The 27203-nt window shown below is 46.4% G+C and overlaps 1 protein-coding gene across 1 annotated transcript in view; it reads right to left on the bottom strand.

Annotated features, from left to right (window-relative positions):
• The window catches only part of SMTNL2 (smoothelin like 2), a 984551-nt gene that overhangs the window by 583395 nt on the left and 373953 nt on the right, over positions 1-27203 (bottom strand). Inside the window, exon 2 of the mRNA XM_069615025.1 lies at positions 21501-21588. Coding sequence (XP_069471126.1) covers positions 21501-21588 — 88 coding nt within the window. The remainder of the gene's footprint in view (positions 1-21500; positions 21589-27203) is intronic.

Raw genomic sequence — 27203 nt, 5'->3', positions numbered from 1 at the left:
TGACGGAGGTACCGGTGTGTGTGGCGGTGAAATGCGTACAATTACCACAGCATTACTCTGCCCAAGCAGCGGAATTAGTAGCACTGATCTTGGCGTTGAAGGAAACCTTTGACAAACGAGTAACCATATATTCCGACAGTGCATATGTCACATCCACTGTCCACTCAGGGTTGTCTAAGTGGAGGAGAAGAGGGTTTAGGAGAGCTGACGGCACCCCAGTGCAACATGCCCTCTTATTAGCTGAACTAATTGAAGTAATAAACGACCCCCAAGAATTAGCCTTGGTCAAATGCACCGCACACACTAATGGAGAAGATCATATTTCAAAAGGGAATGCAGCAGCAGACGCACACGCGAAGTATGCTGCATATTTTGGCGAGCTATGGAACCCCCCCAGAGTCAGAGAGAGGGAGAGGGAGGGGAATAGCTAAGGAGATGTTAATAAGAGAAGGGTACACCCATCTCCCAGCCACACAGATAATGGAGCTACAAGCGGCTGCACCAATGGCAGAAAAAGAAATATGGGTAAAAAGAGGATGTACAATGTCGCCAACTGACGCACTATGGCGCCAGGGTAGCACTGGAAAGATGGTAATGCCACTGGCACTGTTGAACATCGCCCTGAGCCAACTACACCACCCAGCCCACACAGGCAAGGAAGTCATCGCAGCACGAATTAGGGAAGATTGGTTCTGCCCCGAGTTAAATTCCCATGTGTCAAATTTTGTCAGCAACTGTCTCACATGTCAGCAGTTCACGGCCGGTCACACGCTGAAGGTGATAAAATGTACTATACCCCGGCCAGAGGGACCCTTCCGACACATCCATATTGACTATGTTGATATGATCAACGTATGTCAAGGAAATAGGTATATGATTGTAGTTGTGTGCCCATTCTCGAGGTGGATCGAGGCAGGGCCCTGCTCACACCCAGATGCATTCTGAGCAGCTAAATTCCTAGTGAGAGATGTCTTCCCCAGGTGGGGAGTGTGCGAAATACTGCGGTCAGACAACGGGCCGCATTTCGCCAATGAAATGTTCCAGCATATCACATCCTTACTGAACATCATACATAAATTTGCATGTGCATATCACCCGCAGGCTAACGGTATATGCGAACGCCTCAATGGCCTATTAAAAGAGGCAATTGCAAAAATACAGCAAACAACAAAGAAGAGTTGGCTGTATTGCCTTCCGCTAGCCCTATTTGAGCTAAGGAATAGACCAGGCTCCGACCACCACCTCACCCCTTACGAGGTGGTGTCCGGACGCCAAATGCGCCTTCCTCTGACGCCAACATCAAGAGCATTCACCGACCATGAGAGTACTGCAAATGTCCTTGGTGATGAAATGTACCAATATGTGTCTTCTTTGATTACTAGTGTAGTGTTTGTGTCTCAACAGCTCGAGCGCACGCGGGGCGGGTCTAAGAGTGATCAACAAGAAGACGCGGATGAAGAATTGGAAAAGGGAAAACTGTGCAAAATTGCCAAAGGTGACCACGTACTACTCCGCAATTTCAACAGAAAGTGGAACAGCCCACACTTCACTGTCCCCCACCTGGTAGAGGAAGTATCAACGAGAGCAGTAAAGCTACAGGACAAACGTGCCTGGAATCACCTACACGACGTAAAGATCTGCAAACTCCAGACCCGCCCTAGCGTCATCGACAGGGCCATTGGAAGAGCAGCAACAGCGTCGCCAACGAAGGAAGGGACTTCTACTAACGGCCAAAGTGTCCCCACACCCTGCCACCCCCCTGATTCCCCAGAAACAACTACTGAAATAAAGAGGGGTAATTACCATACCGCCCACCCCATGGTCACACGATCAAAGAGTAAAGAAACCTCTACCAGTTGAGCCCCAAACCCTCTGCCCATTGACCCCCTACCCACTGCAGTAATAACCCAACTGAAGGACATTGTTTTGCACATACACATGTAAACACTTGAATGTTCTCTTTTTTTTTTCTCTCGCACATGCAGGTACGGTGTATTATTGTACTGCTAAGAAAACAGATAACTAACAAAGTTCACTGCCCAGGAGTAGATGATACCCTCAGACAATAACTACCCTGAAGAATTATCGCACCAATTTGTCTATTACATAAAAAGGCCAAAGTACCTGAAAAGGAGGAGGGTACGTGTCTACTAAACAGCACTTCTCTTGGCCATAGAACAATCAATGCCCCACCTCCACCCATACTTGCCTTCTGAAGAGATAGATCGCTTAGATTGGCGTGGGAACAGCTCTTCGCCTGGGCACTGAACGACTACTTGATAGGGAGAGCTTGAAAACAACATCTAACACTAATAACAAGCATATTGAGAATTTTCAGGTGGGCAACTTAAACGTCGCAAGAATTAGCTGCCGGACTGCAGCAAGGTAAGAGCAAAATGCCGGTGAGACTAGCCTCTGTAATAAAGATGATAGGGATTTTGATGATCACCGGGTTTGTGGCTGCCTCTGTATGGCGGAACAGTTATGCTATCAATATTTTTGCTGTACCCAAACCTAACATACCCCCACCCCCAGCTGCAACAGGTGTTACGTCAGGTGGTACTAAGACAAGGGAAATAGAGTTAAACACAGCACATACGCAGAGAATAAAGATATTGACCACTACATACAAAATTCAGCACACGTCTCTAACAACATGTGGTACCAACACATGACTCAAATAGGTAAACAAACAACAGAAGACAGCTGCTACGTCTGCTCATTGATCCCATACGCCATGAGTGCTTCCCGAACTTTCGTTGCCACGGAAATAGATTAAAAAAACAGCACGGTGTATAATATACCTGGCACTGTTCCAAACAAAAGGGAGATTTCAAGGGAACACGGTGCACCTGGTATGGAAATCACGAGACACATACCCGTACGAAAATAACTTCCATAAGAGTTATTTGAGCTACCACAAGGCCAGTTTACATGCCAAAGCATTCAGATACATAACAAGTGGCCCTGAAAAAGGAGAAACGAAGAAAGTTACACTACAGTACCTACCATGTGATTGATACGCCACTGAAGCTCCTGGTAAACAAGGGTGTTGGGAAAGACCACTGATAATAATAACAGGGAAGGTGTACCTGGGTGACAAATGGGACACAGGAGTGGTTGGCAGCAACATGATAACGAGAGAAGATACTACAACTATTGCTGAGCACAACAACAGATGTTGGATGACTTGGGTCAAGTATGTACCCATGCTATCGTGGATAGAGAAGGATGAAGACCCAATAACAATACTGCCGATGACTGCACCTAAGGTATGCTACCAACACAAAGGAGAAGTGGACGTAGGATACAACACCAACTGTGCAAGTGTGACAGAGCTACCTGAGGGGGGGAGCAGGAACAGCAGTAGTAATGGACCATTACTGGGCCTGTGGAGACAAGGCATACCACACACTGCCCCCTCTGTGGAATGGTGTATGCACAATAGTACACGTTAATGTACCATCACTAGTGGTGCCCCAGAAACATGTGAATGTGGCGAACTTCCCCAAAATGGATGAAGGAAACAAAAGGAAGAAGAGATCTGCACAGCTTCAGAAAGGGCCAGAGAACCGAAACAACGGCAACAACACTGTCCTGAACAGAAGGAAAAGACAAGGAGAACCTCTGACAGGAAATTACCTGTGGGGAAGGTCGGAAACAGCACTCACTTTAATTCCGCCAGAACACAGACTATTCAGCAGAGCAGCAATGTTCTTCTCCTCAATAATACATCCGGGACTACAGGCTTACACAAACGCAAAATGGCTCCAGATAACTAGATGGGAACTAATGATGACAATTAACTCTACAGTAAATGGATTCAACGCAATAAAAGAGGAACTGCGAGCAGTGAGGATGGTAGCACTACAGAACAGATATGTACTGGACCTCCTCACAGCAATGGAAGGAGGAGTTTGCGCAAAGATAGGACAATCATGCTGCACATTCATTCCTGCTAACGATGCCGACAATGGTACACGGACAGAAGCCCAGATGCACTCCAAAATGATGGATGAAAGTAAAGGTGTGAAAAAGGATGGGAGCTGGTTTTTGGCGCTATGGTCCTGGATGCCATCTTGGCTGTCAGATGGGCTGAAGATTATAGTTGGATGCATTATTTTGGCTGGAGCTGCACTTATAATAAGATTTTGGAAGGCCCGGAAGGCACGCACCACAGACGAGATGATCGAAATGGTCGGTATGCACCCCTTGATGCCAGCAAATGACGGCCAACACACAGGCACAATAATAAAAGAGAGAGAGAGGTTGCGCAACCAGATCATCACCAACCACCTGGACCCATCATCTGTGAAGCTCGAAAACCCAAGAAACCCAAGGAGCTACATAGGGAAATGGGTATACTGCACACCTGGAGGAACCTGTGTATATATGTACTGGTCATTTGAAGACCATGTTAACCACTATGGACATTTGGGAGGAGTAACTAAAATATGGAGAGTGAGAGGAGATAAGGAAAAGGATACGTTTGTGGTCGACAAGTCGACCAGAGGGGGGACTGAAGTGGGAAAAGTGAACAAAAGGCTCCCACCAATCCCCTCTCAACCCTGGCCTAGAGGATCACGGCCCAGACACCCGCCACGAGAGGAGTTTGCCCATCTCCCAGACGACCAAATACCCTGGTACAAGAACATACGGATGTGCCCATTCGCGTGCCCACCCGCCTGCCCACCAGCCTGCCCTGCACATGCCGACACCTGCGGCATGGATGGACTCGATTAAACCATCCAGCACCAAATCAACACATCGTTAGAGATGCCATGACGACCTAGCCAACGGTCAGCACACTCGTGCAAACATACACACCGGACACTCCCACACCAATCCACACGAAGAACATACTCAGTGCTATGACGTAGGCGACAGACACACCCACGGACGTGCATCTTTATTATTTTCCACATAGGCTTTTCAAAATGCAGAAACGCAAAAGACGCATAATGAACTCATCTAAAAAGGCTTGCTCACGCTTCTTCTAAAACCATGTACCATATTGAGAAATATAACCAAGACACGATACTGGGGATAGAGCAATATGATACCATAACCTAAAGCGCTCTGTACCAAACGGTTCCACCTATGCACCAGGCCCAAGTAGGCCGCAAACAAAAGCTTCCATGAACATTAAATGAGCAAGAGTTCGGTTGCTGATCCTGCAGAATGAGCCCAGCGAAAGCAGACAGTCAAGGGCACAACGTTGCAAACTCTCGTTCCGCAAGCCGACCCCAAGGTCGCACCTGCAAGATCAGCCAGGCACACAGCGAGAAATGCAATATTAATTGTGCAGAATTCTGCCTCAACCACGGTCCCACCTCACGTGACCAAGCCGAACTTGATAGGGTGCCAAGCCCAGGAGGAAGAAGGCGCCTGGATCCCCCCGTCTCAAGACACAGGCAGATACAATTAAGCGACTCAATGGACATCTGCGGCGGTGGGAGTAGTCGGCCTTCCTGCTTATGAATAAATCCTCACATTGTCTGCACATACCCATAGTGAAACATTGTTGTAAGTGACAGGTGCACCGCGAGCTGGGAACAGCGATGGTCCCAGACTGGGGGGCTCGCGGGTGAACCAATCAGAACATGGGGCCCTTATCACTGACGCCATTAACATTGACCGATCCTCAGGGGTCTTCATGTAACAATTTTTATGTATCAAACTGAAGGGACAACCCAAGTATACCACCTGACGAACCCTTAACCAATAACAACGTTCTCTATACATATGCTATACTAACCCTACCACTCGGGGAACCAATCCAGAGTGGCGATAGGTTTTTTGCTAATTTTTCTCAGGTGACGCAAGTAGCGTGTCATACTAAGGTAAAAAGGGCCTGCGAGCCCCACGATGGAGAGAGTGTCAGGACGGACGCGTACGATCCTTGGCCATCCCTGCCGTTTTGTTTAATAAACAGCAGAATCACCTTGCTTCTTGCGTGTGTCTCATACTCTATCTCTTTTGGGATATACGGGAGGAGTTGGGGCCTCCCGCCCGGAGGTCCGCGGACGGCCCAGCTGACCCCGGGAGAATTTTCCCCGTGACAAAAGACTTGTCCACTGCCGGGAGACTCTCCGGAGTAGTCCAAGCCGCCGCCACCCTTCTCCTCAGAGCCATATGAAATGGCAAAACCGGGTCAGTGGGGGGACCAAGATCAAGGATGCCTGTGAGATCATCCTGAACGAACTCCCCTGGGGGAGCTGACCAACCCAAGTACTCAGTGACCTGAGACATAAGGCGCCGATATGAAGAATCGGCATGAGTGCCAGGCTCCGGCCTACAAAACTCCACCTCCGGAGAGGTGTCCAGTCCACTGGCATCATGCAGTGACTGCCTCAGGTCATCAAACTGATGTGGCCCGAGATAAGCTCATCTGGAACCGAAACCAGAACCAAGCCGTCATCAGAGCCTTCATCACCCTCTGAAATGTATTCCAGGCGGGGAGAGGAAGACCTCTGGGGACCAAAGCAGTGCCTGACCTTAGCCAGAGCCTTTCTAGGGGCAAACCCCGTGCCACGGGGCCCCTCTCACACCACCGCCTGGAAAGGCGTTGAGGGCGCCAAACGAGTCGGCGCCAGTGTCGACAGAAAAGGCGTCAACGTCAGCTGCAGCACCGCCAGCATCGGCGGCATCGACACAGGCCTCGAAGCCGGAGCTCCGAGCGGGTCTCTCGACGACCTAGGCGTCAACGACCCCCTCGGAGGCGGAGCCTCGAGAGAAATCGTCGACGACCTCGGCACCACAGGCGTCGAAGTCTTCTTCGAAGATGGCACAGGATCACGCGGTCTCGAGCGCGTCGAGGACCGGGACCTGGAACGGGCATGGCGAGAACGGCTACCCTTGTCCGAGCGGGACCACTCCCGCGAGCCGTGCCGACCACCCGAGCCCGAAGGCGTACGAGCGGTGTCTCTCGACCGGTGCCGACCGACCCCACTCGGAGGCGCGGACGGACCGGTGCCCTGCGATTCAAGAATCACTAGAATCTGCTTCCCGAAGGAAGCCCATTCCTCTGGTGTCGCTTGCATGGAGGGATAAGTGACCCGCCGACGGGCGGAGCCCTCGGAAGAGGACGGGGAAGGCGACCGATGCCGGCGCTTCCGGGAATGCCTCGAAGAGGCGTAGGAGTGGCGAGACCGACTCCTGGAAGGAGACCCACTGGACTTCCGACGATGATGCGGAGAGTCGCCCCTCGAGTCATCCGTCGAAAGCCCCGCAGACCTCGACTTCCGGGACTTAGACACCCGGCCTACCGACAGCTTCTTCCTGTGTTCCTGCAAGGCCTTTGCCGTGAGCGACTTGCAGTCGACACAGTCGTCCGTATCGAGGGCCTCCCCGAGGCACCAGAGGCAGGCATCGTGCGAGTCCGTGACCAACATCTTGGACCCACAGTCCCCGCATTTCTTGAAGCCCGGACGTGGGGTTGAAGAAGAAGTAGACATCGCCACGAACAGGTCTTCACAACAAACCGAACAGGTTCAACGAACCGAGAATTGAAAACAGAAAACTCCAACGAGTCGAGGCGTACCGAGATACACGAAGCGAACACGTTCTGGGAAAAACGGAACTGAGGCTATGGGCGTTGTGCGTCCTTCTTATGACATTGGGTGACGTCGGCCGTCGGAGGAGGTCCTCGGGGACAGCGCATCGACGCAGGACGCAGACGCCAAAGATTTTCCAAAGCAGCACAGCTGTGGACATTACCTGTCATAGATATGGAATACGTCGAAGGACCCAATCCCCTCGAAACACCTCTCAGAGTAAACAGAAGCTGAATAGGGGACGTACATAGCCACTGATTCTTAAGGAATTTCCAGTGTTCTTTTTCTATTCGGTCTAAAGCACTGCTGCCCTCACAAAAAGATTATTCCCTTGACAACTGCAGGCGCATGTTTCTCCCATTGTTTGAAAAGTTAAAAGGACTTCAAGAAAGACATGAGTAAAAAGGGTGGTAGCCACACAAAGGTTTGTCAAAAGAAAAGTACTGAACTCTCGGCTTTATTTTTATTTATTTTATGTGATTGTGCATTTGTAAGGCATTTATACATAAAGAGAATTGTGTTTCAAAGTGCTCACAGGACAAAGGGAAGAGAAACAGCAAGACAATGGAATATGCAAAATACAAAAAAACGGTCCTACTAGGCCTTGTGAACATTTGGATCGTGCAAGTGCAGAGAGGGAAGGGACAGGGGAAGGGGTAGGAGCTAGGGGATCCACAGAGGGGTGAAGGGCCAGGGAGACAGTTGCAAGGCAACAGATAAGTGTCTGCCATAAAATAAGTGCAGGCCTGTGAGGCAGCATAGGCCAAGTGGTGCTCGAAGGCAAGTGCAGGGGGAGGGCGGATGCAGCAGGTGATCGGACAGAAAGCCAGGACCCAGAAGGACACAAAGGCCCAGGCATCCAATCACTGGAGAGGGTAGGAGGAGGAGAAGGAGAATCTTGTGGTGTTCACAGAACTTGAGGCGATCAGGCTCAAGACAGAGAGAAAGTGGGAGGCCGTTCCAGAGGAGGAAGCCAGCTGAGGAAAGGAAACGGCCACCCTCTGCTTAGAGAAGCATTTGACAAGCAGAGTTTGAGCCGGAGGATCGGAGGGATTTGAGGGATCAGCTGAGGAAAGGAAACGACCATTCTCTGCTTAGAGAAGCATTTGACAAGCAGAGTTGGAGCCGGAGGATCGAAGGCTCTGAAAGGAGCGTATTTGGCGAGGCAAGCTGCAGATGGCATGGTCCCCCGCTTGCAGCACACACAAGCATTACCAGCAACAGCATTGCAACATTTGTTGCTTTGTAAAATGATGGTAGTTTTCACTCTCAGAAAGTGGGCTCTGCTAAACAGGACCAACTTTCAAAATGGTCCGTGCTGAAAAGTATGATGCACCCATGTATAAAGCGCTGGGCCCCATGTATGACTTAACCGTAATGTGAAATGGCAGCTTCAGTACCAAGTGTCTCCCCAGACCAGTCTGCTGGAATAAAAATGAATTCCAATGGTCATGGAGTGCCTTTAAAAAGGTACTGGTACCCATGATTAAAGTACCTTCAATTGCATCTGCTCATTGCCTGGTAGCAATTATTTGGGTAAATAAAACATAAGCTGCATCTCTTAGTTATAGTGGTAAATGAAGAAATACTGTTAAAATTGCCAAACACAATCTAGTGTAATTTTTGTGATCCACTTTCTAAAGCGACCTGCAGAGTCTTTGGTGTTTTGCTTCGGGCCCTCGGGGTACCACCAGCAACAGACTCGGGTCTTTGTCAGGGCATTCTTTATTCTCTGCTGGCAAACTTTAACACCTTATCAGAAGAACAGGACATGCCTGTTCTAGGGGTGTGGTAGAATGGAAGCTTCCATAACCATCTTTGAGACATCTTAAATAATCATCTTGAACAACAGGATTTCACTGGAACCATTTGGGGGTAAAGGCTGCCCAACATCTCATCCATTGGGTGAAGACCAGAACCTCAACCCAGGGTGCAAACGAACTGCTTAAGTGGAACATTTGGAGCAAGTGGCAGGGTTGTCCATCTCCGGGCCTCAAGGGACGGAATCCTGATGTTTTTCAGCATATCCCTCATTAATATACATTAGGAAAGATTTGCATACATTTAGAATCATTGTAAGCATATTTATCTCATGAATATTAATGAGGGGTATCCTGAAAACCCAGCATTGATCCAGCCATCGAGGCCTGGAGTTGGACAACCCTGTTTAGGGGAAAGCCCGACTACTGCAGCCCAGGACTTTACCTGTAGAAGTGGCAAACCTGCTAGCGTCCCGTCCCCAGCAACCTTCCAGGCTGCAAAAGGCAGAGGATTGACTCACCTTTCCTAAGGTACCCAGCAAAGAACCCTACGAATTATTAAAAGAGGTACCTTTGGCTCTCTGCAGTAGTTCAGAGTGCTCGGAGCAGTTTGAAATTGCAGAGACACAACAAAGCTCCCTTCGACAGACAACATTGAGCACCTTCAATGTACTCCAACCCCTGCATGTCCCAAGCTTCTTTAAAGCCACAAGCCATGATGCTTGAACTGCACCACTTTGCTGAATTTGGTCTAACAAGCTCACCAACTTGAACCAGATGTCACGCACCGGAAAGTGCCCAGAAAATCAGTTTGATGCTGTGGAGAGCCTGAAAGAACATACAAAAGGTATACGTCAATAGTGTGCCCCCTGGGTTTGTTCTCTGGTACCTAGTGACATCTAAGATCCCATGCTTGCAAATATGTAATACATAGACCCTGCTTTGAGATTTAGAATTGGTTCAGCTAGCGTAGTTCTAGATTCTGAAGCATTTTCTTTCTCGCCTTCCTGTGTAGCGGGGCGTATAATATCTTTATACAAAGGAAGGGCTTTAGCATGCAAATCAGGGATTGAGCTAGATTTCTTTTCTATAATCAACACTGAGTTGATGGTATTTTGTTTGCTTAAAGTAGGGTCTACTTTTAAGTGCGTCTTCCCCCTATCATTTTTTGCCTCCCATACTTTTATCCATCGTATGATGCCATCGATTTTTTTTTCTTGTTTCATTATTTTTACTTCCAATGTGTCAAACAATTTAGATATTGTCAATATGGCCGTATTCATTGCTTTCAAAGTAATGTCTAATAAGGCATCACTCTTTTTGATAGCATCACAGGGCGTCCAAGTGTCGGAAGAACTACAGGGTGCAATGGTATTTTGCGGAGTGTGTCGCGCGAAAGACCTAGAGTCTTCTATTGAGCCATTGACTGAGTGATCAAATAAGCTCGGCGATTGGTAGAGGCTTATTTCAGCCATCGGCGTCTCATTTGATAGTGTAATTTCTACAGACTTGTTTTCAGCTTCTGATGGGTCTATAGTGTGTGTTTGGGTTTTGTCTAATATTCTCTCCTCATTATCATGCTCGGATACAATTTTGTTTGCATTTTCTAGCTCTCCCATTGACTCTTTCAAATCAAATGCATTTGCTGGTGTTTCAGGCAGCTTTATGACATCTTGTGAATCTAAGTTCACTATAATCGACTCATCTGGCACGTCTATATTTTCAGACATGGTTTGTGTCAGATATAGCTAAGTTAGATGCTGAGGTCAAATTATCACCATTTCGCAATTCAGAAAACATTCTGTTATTATAATTAGGCTATTAGAACACATAGTGAGGGTACGTAATGTGCAAAACTCATGGATATCTCCAAAGGCCTGTCTCTTGTCCGGTACCATTATTGGGCTCCCGCTGATTTTTCTCTTGACTGCAATCATGGGGGAAGGCTTTGGGGGCGAGGGTTGTAGCATAACTGATGCACGTGTGATCATCATGCTCTGCGGCATTCCTGTTTTCAGCGTGTAAGGTTTGCTTTTTGCTGTCATCTTGATGCTTCAGTGAAAAGATGGCAAGGCAGCGTTTTCCTATAAACTTTGTTAACAATCACACTCAAATATAGAAGTTAATGTTGGCGGGAAAAAAAGCGCAAGTTACACTATATTACGCCGTGCTGATCAGCTTAACAGCGTAACAGCAACTTGAGAAGTGACTTGCTGAAAGTGCGCAAGCAAAAGCGCGCACTCAGTCTTTTTGAATGATCTTTGGTAAAAGGGGGCGTGGCCTCACCTAAAGTAATGAAAACAGAGTGATTTAGCCTTTACAGGTGAAGAATAGGCTATATTTTATTACTGGGTATCAGGACCTTTGTTTTGTAAATTATACCAATATTGTCCTTCTTAAGAAAAAAGTCCAAAGTTCCACGATGTTCCACAATAATTCGTGTAGCCTCTCTCCAGCGTAACAGCGACTTGAGAAGTGACTTGCTGAAAGTCCGCTTTGGGAACCTTAAACGATGCACAAGCAGCCGCAATGGAACTACTGGAGTCATTTTACACCACAACTCCTCCAGCATCGCAAAGTTTCACTCAGCACCCTCATTTTTTAATCCGCGATCCATTGAGTATTCTAGCATCCTCAACTCTACGCCTCCACCTTTTCAGCTAGACGTTGCTGAATCCAATGTGGTGTTGAGATAACAAAGCTGTATCCGCTTCTCTGCACCCGAGGCACAACATATGCCATCCTCAGCATTTTCGACCTGCAAGCAGTCACCACTGAGGAAGAGCACTACATCACTGGGACCATTCTCTGCTGCTTCTTGACCGAAGCTTGACACCAAAAGTGCCCAGACTCTTGGTTCGACACTGACAAGCCTGGCTCAATACGGTTGAGCCCAAAAGACAAAAACAAAGTATTTGAAGGGAACCTATTCCCCTGGTCTGCCTTGAACTACTCTAGTTCCTGTTATGCCTTCTCCTCTACCTTTTTAAAGACTGCTTCACAATCATGACATTTTTGCCTGAGCACCCCTGTCACAAATCCAGAGTGCCCCTTTACTCTAAAGTCTAGGAGTTGTTTTCCATGGTTGGATGCCGCTTGTCTTCAAGAGACATGGCTAATTTCCGGAGATTATGAGATTGCATTTAATCCAGCAATTAAACAAGCGATGGGTAGGCCCATGGCCGGCCTTATAACCCTAACCAAAAAAAGCGCCGGATACCAAATCCTTAACACCAAGAATGTGTCCCCCTATATTCAGGCAACGATAATTGCACAGAAGAATGCAGGCAACAGAAAAATCTACATTCTGAATTTATACTGGAATCATAACACAACAAGTGGCAGTGGATACATAGATCAAGTTACATCAGTCATAGACGAATGGTTAGTGGCAGACGCTGTCGCTGATATTGTGATATTGTGATATGTGGAGATCTGAATATGAACTGCCTAACAGTAAACAACGATCTGAAACCAAACAACTCCAACAAAACACTACTCGCCAGCCAATTGGCTTTAGAGATGGAGTTAAGAAACCTTGGGCCTCATTAGGACCCAGGCGGTAAGGGGTTTACGGAGGCGTAAACAGCGCCGACCCTTACCGCCTGATTCCGAGGTCCCTTAGCGCCATGGAGGATTTAACACCTGCTTTTAGCAGGTGTTAAAATCCATGGCGCTAAGGGACCTTGTTGTTAATTACGCCACCGTAATTTACGGTGGCGTAACTAACGCCTTCCCCACTCCCATTATGCCCTATGGGGCAAAAATGGGAATGGGGAAGGGTAAATGGGGATTGGGGACTTACCGCCCCGCCAACCTCGGAATGGGGCGGTAAGTCCGCCAACTACCATGGCGTAAACGTAGTTTACGCCATGGTGGTAAAGGTACGACCCAGGCGGTAACTTACCACCTGGGTCGTAATGAGGCCCCTTGTGTTGATGAATGGAAACCTAGCAGGCAACATCACAGCTAAATCAACTTGGTCCAGAGGTACCCAACGATCGACGCTGGATTACTTCTACGTTAGTGAGAAAATCCACCAAAACTCGATCTCACTTGTGGTGCACCCAATGAACTATAGTGATCATGACCTGGTCATTTTGTCACTTGCGACAGCTAATGAATCCAAAACCTCAGTATGGAATTTTCCGGTTATGATCGAATCAAACAGGGTCAGATTGAAACTAAATAAGATGGATGTTAAACACATAACCACATATGTGGAGGAGCAAAAAGAAACTGAATATACCCATCTTCTAGCCGCTTTCAAAGAGAAACAACAGGGTTTCAAATCCTGCAGTTTTGTTGCAAAACACAAATTCAATTTAGAGGTGAGAAAAAGGAAGAGAGAACTGAGAGCGCAAATAAGACATATACCAAAAACAGACTTGCGAAAAGAGAATGCAAACAAAAATATAAAAATTGGCTCCGAACACATAAAGCAGCCATGCTGCAAAAAGATTCAGAATTAATAATGGCAAAATTGCAAATAAAACTCCTCGGAATTCTGGAAGATAATTAATAACCAAGGAGCCCTGCAAATTGCACTATTGACCAATGTAATTACTGAAGCTGAGTGGGTAAAACACTTCTCGAAACTGTATGGTGTAAGTGACTTCAATCAAGTAATCCCACTAAGTCAGTGCCTTGTCTGGGATGCCCAAGGGAAGCCCTTATTTATATGTTTTTATGGCAAGTTATAATCTGGATGATGAACCCTTGTATAACACCCCTCTCTGAGAATCCCCCTGACCCCACTGAGCCAAGAGGTAGGTGTGTTTTGCAAATTTAAAAGGTTTTATTTGAAAAATTGAACAATCTATATATATATATATATATATATATATCACACTTTTATAACAAACTAATATCTGATAGTACACTTAGACATATGATGTGGATCCACAATGGGTAATGTTACAGTGGTACACTTGATTACTTAGGAGTAGTATAGAGGATGAGGTAGCTGAAACTGCTTGATGGTTTCAAGGAAATGCAAGGTGGAATAAAATGCAGTACAGCAAATAAACTGATATGGTTTCACAAGAGATAATATGTTCACTTTTCCCTTGGTGGCAATTCACCCCCCCCCCTATATGCAATGCAAGGAGATGGAAGTAAAACACACAGTCTTCAGGAATACAATCAAATACAATACGGAATTCAGTTCCCCCCCAGCAAGCTTAGAGGAAACAGGTAGAAGTTTGAAACACAGGCCCAAAATGCTTTTAAATGTGATGGCAATGGATGGGAAAATGTGCTAACTGATTTTAATTCCCTCTAGAGATTCAGGGTGAGTGCGAGAAGCTTGTTGGTATTAGTTCAGGCTCACTTTAGCAATGCTCTATGAGTTATTACCAGGTTGCAAACGGATTTTAACAAAGGAAAGAATGGAGCTGCTATTTTGACAAGTGGAGAAATTGAGCCAAAATCGTAAATGGCGGTAAATTTCAGGAGTGCGTAAATCGCGATTGCAGAAAAAGTATAGGGAGTAGGAAGTCGGAATCACAGCTTTAAAATGAAAGTTAAATTTCGTTCCTAGCCTAAACGGTTCCAGAGATACGGACGATTTAATAAATGTAGATTTTCGGATTTAAAGTAAAACTCAAAATGACAGGTGACAGCTTGCAGCTGCAGAATTGACAGGTGACAGCTGTGCAGCTTTAAAAATGACAGATGACACGATTTCTAGGAGGCAGTTCTACTTAGTTAAAATAATCTAATTCAAGCTATTTTAACCTAAGAGATTGGTTCTGCACAGTTCTGCTAGGTACTCGCAATATAAATTTGAAATAGGCCTAGTCACGGATCTGGTCAACACGTCCGGCGGCGGTTCTGTCTGCTCGGCGGGTCAATCAGGCACCGGTTCTGCTCACAGCGATCCGGATCTCTGGTTCTGCTCACAGCGGTCTGGGTCAGCTCTGCCCTGCTGGTTTAGCCTCTCTGGATACAGCGGCCTCTGGTTCTGGATACTGCTCTGCCTTCCGGTCCGGATAAAGTGGATTCTGGATGTAACACTGCTTTCTGGGTACTGGCAAAGGTTCTTGGCAAAGAATTCAGACAGCTCACCCGGGTGTGGAATAGTTTGCAAATGATTTTAAGGATGCTGAGGCCTGCTGAGAAGAGTTCTCAGTTTGTGGGTTTAGCCCCTTGCTTTAAGTTCTGAAGTAAATTTCTGGTCTCTGAAGATTGATGGATGTGAAGTCTGGAGTCTCCCGGCAGAGCGTCCCGCAGAAAATGGAATTGAATGTCTCTACCTGCCCCAGCAGTCTCTTTTTATGTGTTTTGGAAAGTGGGTGTGTGCGTGGCATAACTGAGCCTACCCCTCTCTACTTGTCATTGGCCCAATTCTCCCCTCTCCCATGATTGGGGGAATTGGGTTGTGAGTCAGAGTGATGAGGTCTGTTTATGGGTCAGAGGATCCTCCCCTGGCCAATTTGCCCACAAATCTATATTTGATTCAAATACATATTTCACAGGTACACAAGTGGTTGACATTACATGTACATATTACACCTTGCTTAAGGTAGTCTCTGTTCCGCCTCTGGCATTTCTAGGAGCTTGCATTCAAAAATGGCAACTTATTTTCGATTTTAGTGGGTTGTGCAATATGTGATTTTCATCAAAAATTATACAATGGTACATTTCCCTTCCACATATATCCCAGTAACTTTCCATGTCTCTAGCTTAAATACATTGTCTACAATATTCATAATTAGCAGAGTTTTGCCCAGAACATGGTACAAATTGGAGTTTGGACGCAAATCGTGAGGGCATTTTTCAAACTAAGACTCTCAAAGTTGTACATTCCTGTCATTTGGTTACAATAAGTTATACTGTTTCTATAAAATATATATTTGTTGCAATTCAACTCCCCAAAGTGTTTGGGTCCGCCTCCAGAAGTCTGGGTGGGTCAGTGATCACATGTCTCTCCTTGCTGGCAGAGGGCTGTTGACAGGAAACACTCAAAATTAACATACCCCATTCAACAGAAAGGGGCTATTGTCTCTCTCCTACAGGCTGAAGGGGAAACCCCCTCCCTCTCACTCAGAAGGGCCATGTGATATCCTGCCTCCTGTGGTGAGTCTCTGGGGTGTTAAGAGTTCTCAGCCTCTTGGCCTCTGGGAACAGCAGGTGGCGAAGATTTTTTAATTAACCAACAGGCCTTTGAAGTCCAGTTGACTCAGGTCCCTTTGTCAGCCAGTTCTCCTGTCAGAGTTTAGACCGCTAGCGCCGCCTTGGGGAATTTGTCGGTACTTCATCCATTTTTGGGATCTGTCTTGAATTACTGCATTTCAATAGAGTGGTCTTTTGCTTGATAGAATAGGAGCCTTGCTTAACATTGTTTTGATGGCATCCTTACAGTAGAGTGGTGATGTGGAACCCCCCACAAGAAGGTTGTATCTTTGGAGTGGTCTTGTGCCAACTGCGCAGTTCTCCTGGATTCTGGCGCACATGTGGGCTTTTTGGCCATCTTGGATTTTCTAAGCCCAAAGCACCAAATGTTGCATCTTAATGACTCAAACGTGGGTCAATACACCTGACAATGGCAAAAGAAGAACCGCAATAGGGAGTCCACCACCCATCCTTGGAAGTTAAACTTTGAAAAAAGTGACATCGAGGAGGTAATACAAAAAGCCAGCTCCTTCAGAGCGCCAGGACCTGATGGCTTAACAAATCACACAATCAAAGAAAACCCGGAGATGTGGGCAGAACTATGCCACGTGCTGTTTAAAAGAATAGCGGCCAACTGCAAAAGCCCTGAATCATGGAAATGCGCACTAATTATTCCAGTCTTCAAGAAAGGGAATCGCGCTGATCCAAAAGGTCTATCGACCTATTGCGCTTCTAGATGTGTTGGGTAAAGTGTATGCGACCCCGTTACAACAACAACTTGTGAAATGGGCAGCCGATTCAAAACATCTTGACCCACGACAGACTGGTTTCGTCAAGGGAGTAGGATGCGCCTTGAATCTCCTTTTGATAAATCTCCTTAAAATAGAAGCCATAAGAACAGAAACCAAGGTGTACCTCGCATTGTTAGACTTCTCACACGCCTTCGATAGCATAGACAGAGAGCTATTATGGGAAATACTGAAGATGTGGGAATGTCCGGAAGATCTGATAGTGGCCATCAGAAAGCTCCACAATGGTACAAGTATTAAAATTTGTCTAGATCAAAAGGGCACCTTGTCTGAAGCAATAAAGACCTTCTGTGGGGTTAAACGGGGCTGCCCATTTCTATCGGATATTGGAGGAGCGATCGACAGTGTACAATCCTTCTCTCCAAGAATACACGGAGCCCCAATAAGCTGGATGTTATATGCAGACGATCTGATATTATTAGATGTCACACCAATAGGTCTGCAGCGAAAGATGGATGTCGTGGAACAGTATGCGAGAGCAAACGGTCTACAAATCAACAGAAAGAAATGTGAGGTGCTAACACTGCAAAATCTGAAAACATCAAAACAGAAAAAAATTCAAATGGCACCTGGGGAAAGAGTGCCCAAGTAACATAACAAATACAAGATACTTGGGCATGCAAATCAACACAAATCTGAAAGATAGTCCCTGGGAACAGGTAGCCAAAACCAAATGCCGGCAATTTGCATGTCAAGCAAGCGCCCTACACAAGAAGTACGGAAAATTCTCTATTAAACCTGTAAGGAATTTCTACCTCCAAAAGGTAGTGCAGGCTCTCATTTTTGGTGCAGAAAATGCATTTGGATGTTCTTCGGACGTTTGGTCCACTTTAGAAATCTTCTTCTGGGTAAGAGTCTTGCAATTACCAAAGGGAACGTCAACTGCATGCATCAGATTCGAGCTAAACTTAATATCAATTAACGCATGAGTCAGTTGGAATCTGTTGAGCCTCTTTCGGAGGGTGACCACGAAGAAAGTGGCCTTACAATTTGAAATACTGCACAATCCAAGTAAGGGAAATCCCGGGTGTCTACTGTCTCTGTGGAACAAACGCTGCGAGGAAATCCTGGCTTTCTATGACATTGATCTAAAAACCCTATACGACAAGCCAAACGCTGCAAAAAATAAGGTCTGGCGCCTAGATTGGATCTTGACTGGGGCCTCAAGGTCTTCTAACAAGTTAATGAAAGATGTCCCATGCGAAGCCAGAAACCTAAATATGCTGCAGAATCATATTGAAATGTACCCAGATAATAGCAGCAGAGCATTGTTTATACATTTTTGACTAAACGCTTTTAAAACAAGAGTGGTCAAGAGAGCTACGCATAACGGAAGACTCCAACGCAGAGTGTAGATTTTGCTATCAGACGGAAGAAACCTTAAAACACCTGACACTCTATTGCAAGGGCTTACATCGGGAAAGATCCTTGACATTGAGGCCACAGTTAATGAAATACCAAACGCCAAGTGCGGATGACTGGTGGCAAGCCTAGTTTGATAGCCGGGACAAGCAACTGAACTACGCCCTAATTCGCTTTCTGAGCCTGTTGAAAAATCTGCTGACGTAATACCTAAAGCAAGAAAAAAGTTCCAACAGTGCACCAAAGAAGGCCCTAGTTGACCAAGGCTCGAACACGGCCCGTGAGCAAACGACCTTAAGGCTTGGATAGCCGAGGGATATACGGACATATTAAGGAGGGAAAGGAGGATAATTGTAATGTTTTATCTGTTTTTAAAAGGCATTTGTGCCAATACAAATATTTAAAAAATAAAATAAAATAAAAAAGTCTGCTTTCAATTCATTTACCTTTACAGTGGTGGGCCAGTAGTGTATTAATTGTGTGCATTTTTTAGTTTAAAGAGCCTATTTTTTTTTTATATAGAAGCTTGGTTGTACATTTTTTTACTTTACTAGCACCGTAATATTTCTTTGCATCAGTGCCAGCTCACACCTGTCTTGGAGTATAGCCTGCCCATGGCCAGCCCGAAGGCACAAGGGGGCCGCGTCCGGGACCTGGTACTTCTCGTACCGATCCCTTCTCGCAGGCGTCGTGGATGGGTTCTTGAGGAGGGCGAGACCCTCATCCCAGATATCGTCCAGTACAGGTACAGCGAGGACCGTCTTCCTCTTGGTCTCGTGCCGTTGATAAAGGAAACCTTCCTTCTTCTCTTCCGGGCAGAGCTGGAAAAGCTCGGATGCCCTGGCGATCATGGCATGAAACGATCCAATCTCGTCGGGCGGGGAAGCCCGGGGAGATGGTGATGACCGGAGATCCTCGTCGTAAACCTCGTCGTCTGTGCCCGTTGCGGCCGTGTCAGTCCCTGTATCATCCCCACGGGTCGTGGACGGGGAGGAGGGCTGAGCAGGGCGCGATGGTTGAAAGGGAGGTGGAGGATGAATCCTTCTTCTCTTAGGAGGAGGGCTCCCAGAAGAGCCTGGCTCCGGGTCCCCCGTCGGGAGAGGTTCCTCCGTTGGTGGTAACGGCAATCTCGTCCTTATCTCCGAGCATAAGGACTGTATAGCCAATAAAATGGCCGCCGAGTTGTCTTGCGGCACTGGTTGAGGGGAGTCCGACGGGCGGTCAGGAGCCCCTTCGGCACCCTCGACATTCTCGTCATCTCCTACGTTGGGGTCCCTCCCGACGGGCTGGTCTTCTTCCACGCCAACGCCGTAGCTTAAGACTTCGATCAGCTCCTCCTCAGAGGTTGAGGCCGAATCCACGACGACCTCCTGCCCCCCCTTTTTCTTCTCCGTCGGAGGTTTCACGGGGGTCCCGTCGATGGGCATGGAAGAGTACTCCCTCCGCTGTGGCAGGGAGTGGGCCCCGAGGTCGCCACCACTGGTGTAGCCTCCACAGGCTTAGCCAGGGCCGCCGCGACTGTCTCGATAGAGGCCTTGGCCGGATGGATTAAGGCTTTCACCACCTTAGGTGCGCTCACCACCTTCTCCTTGGGGGGAGGGTCACCGCCTCGCTCCCCCTCCGATGGGGCCTTTGAGCTCGACCGGGGTCTCTCCAGGAGCTTCGCCGGGTGCTCGGCCTTCCTCTTACCCAAGCCAGAGCGTTGCCTCGTGGTTGATGGCGCCGGGGAGGATGCGCCCTGCCTGGTGCCCGTAGAGCCCGACCGTTCGGCGCTCCCGGTGCCAGCGGACTCGCGGTGCTTGGCCTTCTGTTGGACCCCCGTCACCGGGGCGCCCTCAAAGGTCTTAGAAGACCGCTCAGACTTCTTCTTCTTGCCTGACGGGCTCTTCCCTTCCAGCCAGTTGGCGAGACGCAGATGGCGGTCCGACATATTGCCGCAAAACGCACAGTCCTTCTCCACGTGCGTCTTGTCCTCATGCAGGCAGTAGAGGCAAAGGGAGTGTTCGTCCTCAAAGACATTCTGAAGCTGGCATCCAGGGCAGATCCTGAACAGCTTTCCGGGCGTCAAGCTTCCCTTCTCCTGGGCCATGATCGAGATGGGCCCGAGAAACTTCTGGAGTCCTCCAAAAGCGTGCTCGACGAAATCTTCACCCTTGAGGGGCGTAGAAGAATCCGACATGGGTCCCCGTTGATCGGATAAAGAAACGGTGGAGCTTGAGGCTCTTTTGATGGAAAAAGAGAAAATTTTCCTAAGAAAAAGCGCGAAAAAAGCACTAAAGCTCGAGAGCAATAGCACGAGGATCCCAACACTTGAACGTGCGGTAAAAATCTGAAGATGGCTGCCAGAGGCGGGGCTTAAGGAGATGGCAGTCATTGGCTGTGGTCAGTATGACACAGAGATCAGTGATTGGTTACTACTACGAAAGACAGATCAGAAACGAAACGGATACTGATTTTTCTTTACCGAGGTTTCCCAGCCTGACGACGGGGAATATTCATGAGCATGTGGATCCATGCCAGACCCCATGCTGGAGAAGAATGAGATATACCAGTCAGCCTGCCTTTTTACCCTTAAGATAGGGATCACTGCTGGTTTAGTAGAAGATTGTTGCAACGGGAAACCTCAATAGTTTGCAAGATAAAAAGTTCAGAGGGAAACATTGGAGGCTTTTCAAATTATTAGTAGGGTATTTATTGAACACGGACCTAGCTTTGGGATTTTATACAAGTAAGTGCTGTCCCAGAAGGTTTCACGGACGAAGTAGTGCACACGGTACTAATAGAAAAAAAGGAGTTATGTTCTCAGGCGAGCCATTATTTGTTCAACGGCACACCGTTAACGTTCGTTTCTTATAGAAAGTGCATTTGATTTTTTACTGGGCTCTTTCATAGCTTACCTGTCACAGGCTGATGGCCATTTGCAATTATGGAGGGATTTGAAATTCTTGAATTTTCCATTTCATTCTGGACGTCCTGTTCCAAACTCTGGCAAAGGAATTAAGGAAGAGCGTTAAGAACTTTAACATCTCTTGCACTTTAATAATCACAATTGCTACATGAATGAACCGATTATGTCAACTGTAATGGTTGCTCTGTTTTTGCTTAGTTGGCACAAAAGTGTTTTTTTTTTAAAACTGTTACCCAACAAGGTTGAACAAGGGCCAAATGCAGAATTAACTCATGCCAGCCCAATGAAAAAGACAACTTCAAATTCAACAGCTAGAACGCGGATATTTTCTAGTTCAAAAAGATAAATACTTAATGCATATGAAAGTTATATTTGCACCTTTCCCTTCCCACCCATGTTACTTCTACGAGAATAGTTCTTCATAGCCAAAGTTTGAATTAGTCAAAATTCGAAAATTAAACCTCGAAAATGATCATTCCAAAACAGACCTTTTGTATATTTTGGGGTAGTATGCTTTACTTGTAAAAGTTGTTTGAAAATAATTTCTAGGTAAAAAAAAAAAATGTGCTGTCCCCTCTGCTTCCCTCCGGACCCTTCTGGATCCTGCCCGCTCTCCGAACAGGGCAAGCTATTGGAGTACAGTGGTGAGAGAATAGCCCTGCAGTCCCATAGGGTGCAAGCTAGAACTGGAAGCGAGCCCAGCAAACCCAGATCATATGTGGGGGGATGGGAGGGGAGCATTCTCCACACGAACGTTTAAAGTAATAGATTGAAATCGCACATTTTACAGGGCACACTTTAGAAACAAAATTGGTAAAGCGCCATAGAATTTATAATATTTTATGTAGGGGAACACATAAAATGCTCTACCTGATTGTAGGTCACCGACAGTACAAAGGAATAGTTTGCTAAACGTTATTTTGGATGCACCAAAAGAGGCCTACCTCAACAATTTTGGCCAGCAGTGCCGAGCAAAACATGTTCATGTTGCGTGTTGCCCCCGAAAAATTAGGCCTATCTCAGTAGTCCAGTTCCTACCCAAAGTCGTACTCTGTGTTACCACCACAAGAAGACCTGAATCTGAAGGAAGGATGCAGCCTTTCAGAGGGCCCTCTCATAACCACTTCATCTCCTTGCTTATGCATAATCCAACCTGTGTGACAGACTAGAAAGCGCGCCGAGTCAAGGTTCCTCTGCCATGTGTGTACTTCCCCATCTAGTGTCCCTTTCAAGCCACCATTTGATCTAGCTTGTGGAGCCTATGCTCCACAATCCAGAAACATTGTACTGCAAATGTGGAATTGGGAGACAGCCTTTTTGCACATGTGCAGCACAGAGACCGTGTTGAGAAAGGCAAGCCATGACAGGATGTCAGTCGCTCATGGACATTGTCGCTCATCAGTGGCAGATGAAAAATAGTGAGGTACTGCTCCAGGGGCCCTATTGGGCCAGTCCACATGTGGAGTTGCGGCAGGGGAGTGGGGGTGCACCACCAATACGCCTCTTCTCCTACTGGTCCATCCCCCCCCCCCCAAAACCATGAGTCCTTTGGCCCCTTTTAAAAAAAAATATATTTAATTCCAAAACAGTTTCCCCCCCCTGCAATAACCTGACCTTTCTTTTTAGTTTTGGCTATTCGGTGTCACTTAGTTTTTCACGTATAAGACAAAACTATCTCACTGAAGTAAAACTGGGAAGGAGATGACGTGCCAGGGACACAGCTTATTCGGTTAACACAGAAGACTGCATGCTCATCCTCGATCTCTGGAAACCCCTCAAAAGAAAGCTGTATTTTGTCAGTGTCAAGTGTTTGCACAGTGTCAAGCGCACTGTATCAGAAGCAATAGCTTTCGCAGATAAACGGAACTGAAGCCAATGGTCGCTGCGCACACTTTGTACCTTCAATGTAGTTGACATTGAGACGGAGGCCTCTGAGGGACATCGAGTCGACAGGCATCGAAAAACAGCGCCCTGTGCTGGAAAGAATTTCCGAAGCAGCTGAAGCTGGATATGGAGCTATCAGGAATACGTGGGAGGACACAATCCATTTAATCGTTTTTTTGTATTTTATCATAACTAGCTATGTCCAATGGAATACACATGCATAGAACGCTGCTGATACTCCTTCATCCGTAGGAGTCTCTTAATTTGAGAACTTATCCGTCCCTGCATGATTGCGCAACGGCTTCTTTTGCAGGTCATGCCTATTCAGAAGCCGAATCTTTTGGCTTTGCCAGTGCTGCTTTAGTTTCTAGGACTATTGGAGAGGTTAATACCAGACATACAGTGATGTCATTTAGGGGTCGCAACTGGACCCCCGAGGTCTCCCTTGCTACCCCTAAAAAAAAAAGAAAGAAAATTAACGAATTTTTAAATTTTATTCAGGCTCCTGGCCTGTGGCCAGCAGCATGTGGCTCTTTTGTTTCTGAAGTAGCTAGTTTGCTGATAGCTAAAGCCATCAAGATAGCTCAGTGGGTTCAGCGCGCCCTGCTGCAATGTGCGTTTGATCTGCAGGTTCAGCTCCTGGCAAGTTCATCTCAGCCTTTCATCCTGCTGAGGTTGATAAATGAATACCAAAACAGGCCGGGTGATATTGTATGCATATTTGCTCTATATGTAGCGCGTAAGTGCTATATAATAACCCATTATTATCATTTGGCCTTGGACGTCTGCTTGCATTCACAGTAATTTGTAAATGGGCCTATACCTGCTGATATGAACAGTTTATATGGTGATTCATTCTTGTATGTAATGTATATCACTTTACAGTGATTGTAACCATATTTTGCATATTGTAGAAACAATGCTATTTGATGGCACTTCACATTTTGTCAAGGGGTGAAAGGTCGTGTTCCATCGCTTCCCATGATGTCACTATGGGGTGTTGTCAAATGGCATCGCTTCCTGTGATGTCAGAGGTCATGGGTCATGTGATGTCACTTCCGCTACCCCTGGCATTTTGGTGAAATGACGTCCCTGCAGACATAGTTTGAACCAGTGATTATAAGCAACTTGGTTAATGACTTTTTTTGTGTCTGTTGCAATTTTACTAGAACCTGGACAAACAATTCTGTTTATTTGTATAGATTCATCCATTTGAGCTCTTCCCGAAGCCCGCAATACCAATTTCTATGGCCTTTCACGGGCACTAAATCAGAGAAAAATCTCTTGGTTAGAGTTCGTTAAAGAGATTCCAACACAAAAGTTCACTTTTGTGCTTCCTGTATTGTACATTATGCATACTCTAGTTTTAAGTGAGTAGAACGCTGCCATCGTAATATTCTTGCGCCACGTTGAGTTCCGACAGCTGTGCAGTGGGTAATGCAGCATTTCCCCTATCAAACTGCATTTTGTTTACGACTATCTAGTGTGCATGAGTAATTACCGTATTTATCAATGCATGTGCTCGGCATTTACAGGTTTGTGTGTTCTTCTGCATCAAGGTTACCCTTTGAACTCCTCGGGTAGCGGTTGAGGTGAATGCACGAGGCCGCATACTTCTCCGCACCCATGAGATGGAAATGTTTGCGTGTAATTTATTAACCTAAATGGAACTGTGAATTGCAGCGAAACCATTACGTGCTGTAGCTGTTGAAGCGTGAGATGAAATGGCTGCAGGATCCGGACAAGCTGACAAAAGAACGCAGCGGTGCTCAGCTATGCTCTCCATTAACGAAGCCATCCAAGATTTCAGTTCCTTATGCATCTTTGTGACCACACGTCAATCCGACAGGATTGATGTTGAACAATATTGTAGAAGAAACGCGTAGCACAAATGTGTTCACACTGCACTTTACTACTTTTGATCTATATACTTTTTGACGTACAGGGTTGAGCTACAGGGGTTTACAAATAGGCGTATAGAGGTCGTGGCTTTTTCAACCGCTTGTCTTGCAGGTTTTTTTAATTGGAATGCAAAATGACACTAGGCATGCAAACCACGAAGCTACAGTGTTGTATTTAAGTTTATTCTGCATCAGACGGAGTTTTAATTAAAAAGCCGTTTTCGCGGAGGCAAATATTTCACTGACCTGAACACGGTTTTTAAGGACTAATGCCTGCTCCTTCCTGGGAACCTCGCGATTTGGCTCTGGAGCTTGGCGATTCGGGGCGCACCTCTTTCGTTAAAAACAATTATTTGGTTTGTACCTTCCGGTTTATTTACACTTGCCTCCAGGGCTGTACTGGGAACTAAAAGAGGCCCTGGAAATAATTACTGGGGACCAAAAGAGGCCCTGGAAATAAAGTTCAAAGTGGCCCTATATGACACATTTTCAGCAAGCCCAATGCTTTTCCTTTGAGAACATTTGGAAATACCACAGAAAAGAGGCCCAGGGTGCAGAGGCCCACCGGGAAATCTCCAGAGTTCCCTAAAGGCCAGTCCACCCCTGCTTGCCTCGTTATCACTTAGCACTCGGGAAAACACATTATTTAAAAATCTTAGGTTGTATTCTACATACCACAAACATATTCGGCACGACCATTACAAATATGAAATGACATACATGTTACATAACGCATGTGCAGATATGTATCGTTCAGAAAACTATTTGTTATGGTCTTGCGTAGTCTTTTTCCACGGATGATGAGCCTCCCCTCCATTGGCCTGTTGCGTCATCGCAGGGTTAGAGCTGGGAGAGCCAGGAAGTTCATGAGTAGGGTTGAGCCAGAGCCAAGCCATGGGGTCTGGAAACCCAAGCCGATGCAGGGCAAATAACTGCAAACCATCTTGAAATTCGGTATCTTGCCAATTACATTCACAGAGCCACAAATGTTCAAGGAACATCATGCTTTCATCAGTTCCATTTTAAGCTTTGCATGACCTCGCCCTCAGTCGTATCTCTCAATTGTACTCATCAATCCCCGTTTATCTTCTTAACTTCAGTTTCACCCGGCAAGGTCTCATTCTCTGCATGTTGAGAGCATTTTCGCATTGACATTTGCAGGACCTCAGCCTGTGCAGTTTCACCCTCCTTCTCAACCTCCACTTTGAATTCTGGGACCCATAGTCCCAGATTTCACCATTATAAAGTCAAGACTACAAGTCCCCAAAATGCAAAACTAAAATCAGGACTCTTACTGTCACCAAGAAGGAATGGGTAATATTGGCATGTAGAATAATACAAAAGTGGTGTCTCAGAAGAAACCTACAAGTTAATTCAATTTAAAATCTATTGACCATCCTTCATCTCCTGGAATATGGCAAAGGGATCTTGGACTAGTTTAGGCTGAGGTATGATCTTCATTCATAAAAATATACATTATTTATTGGTCAATAGAAACCATCCAAAAAAATGATGAAGACCAAAAATGCACAAGACACTGTTACATTGGCAATTGTGGGCCAAACGTGCCTAGAGATAGGATAATAGGCACCCTACCAATGCAGTCACCATGAAAAAATAATCTGCCATTGTCTGTTTTTGGTGGGATGCTCACAATAGTAATACACTTTCAGATCAATTCACAGGCCAGCTCTATAGCAAAAGTTATGCTGCTAGTACAAACAGTACTAACACAGATTGTGCACATTCATATTGGTGCACCATATGTCTCTATAACAAGGGTCAAACACAAAGAGGTGATGGCTGGAAGGTTTAGACTGAATCTTAACCACTGGCATTGCTCTGGGCAACCCTCCGGACCATCGTTCTTCACCTGCCGAGCCATTACAGAAGGGGAAAGGCCATAT

The sequence above is a fragment of the Ambystoma mexicanum genome, chromosome 9 (assembly GCF_040938575.1).
Source record: "Ambystoma mexicanum isolate Mex_15411 chromosome 9, UKY_AmexF1_1, whole genome shotgun sequence".
Classification (NCBI taxonomy): Eukaryota; Metazoa; Chordata; class Amphibia; order Caudata; family Ambystomatidae; genus Ambystoma; species Ambystoma mexicanum.
The sequence above is the reverse complement of the archived record's forward strand: the minus strand, read 5'-3'. Positions and strand labels throughout refer to the sequence as shown.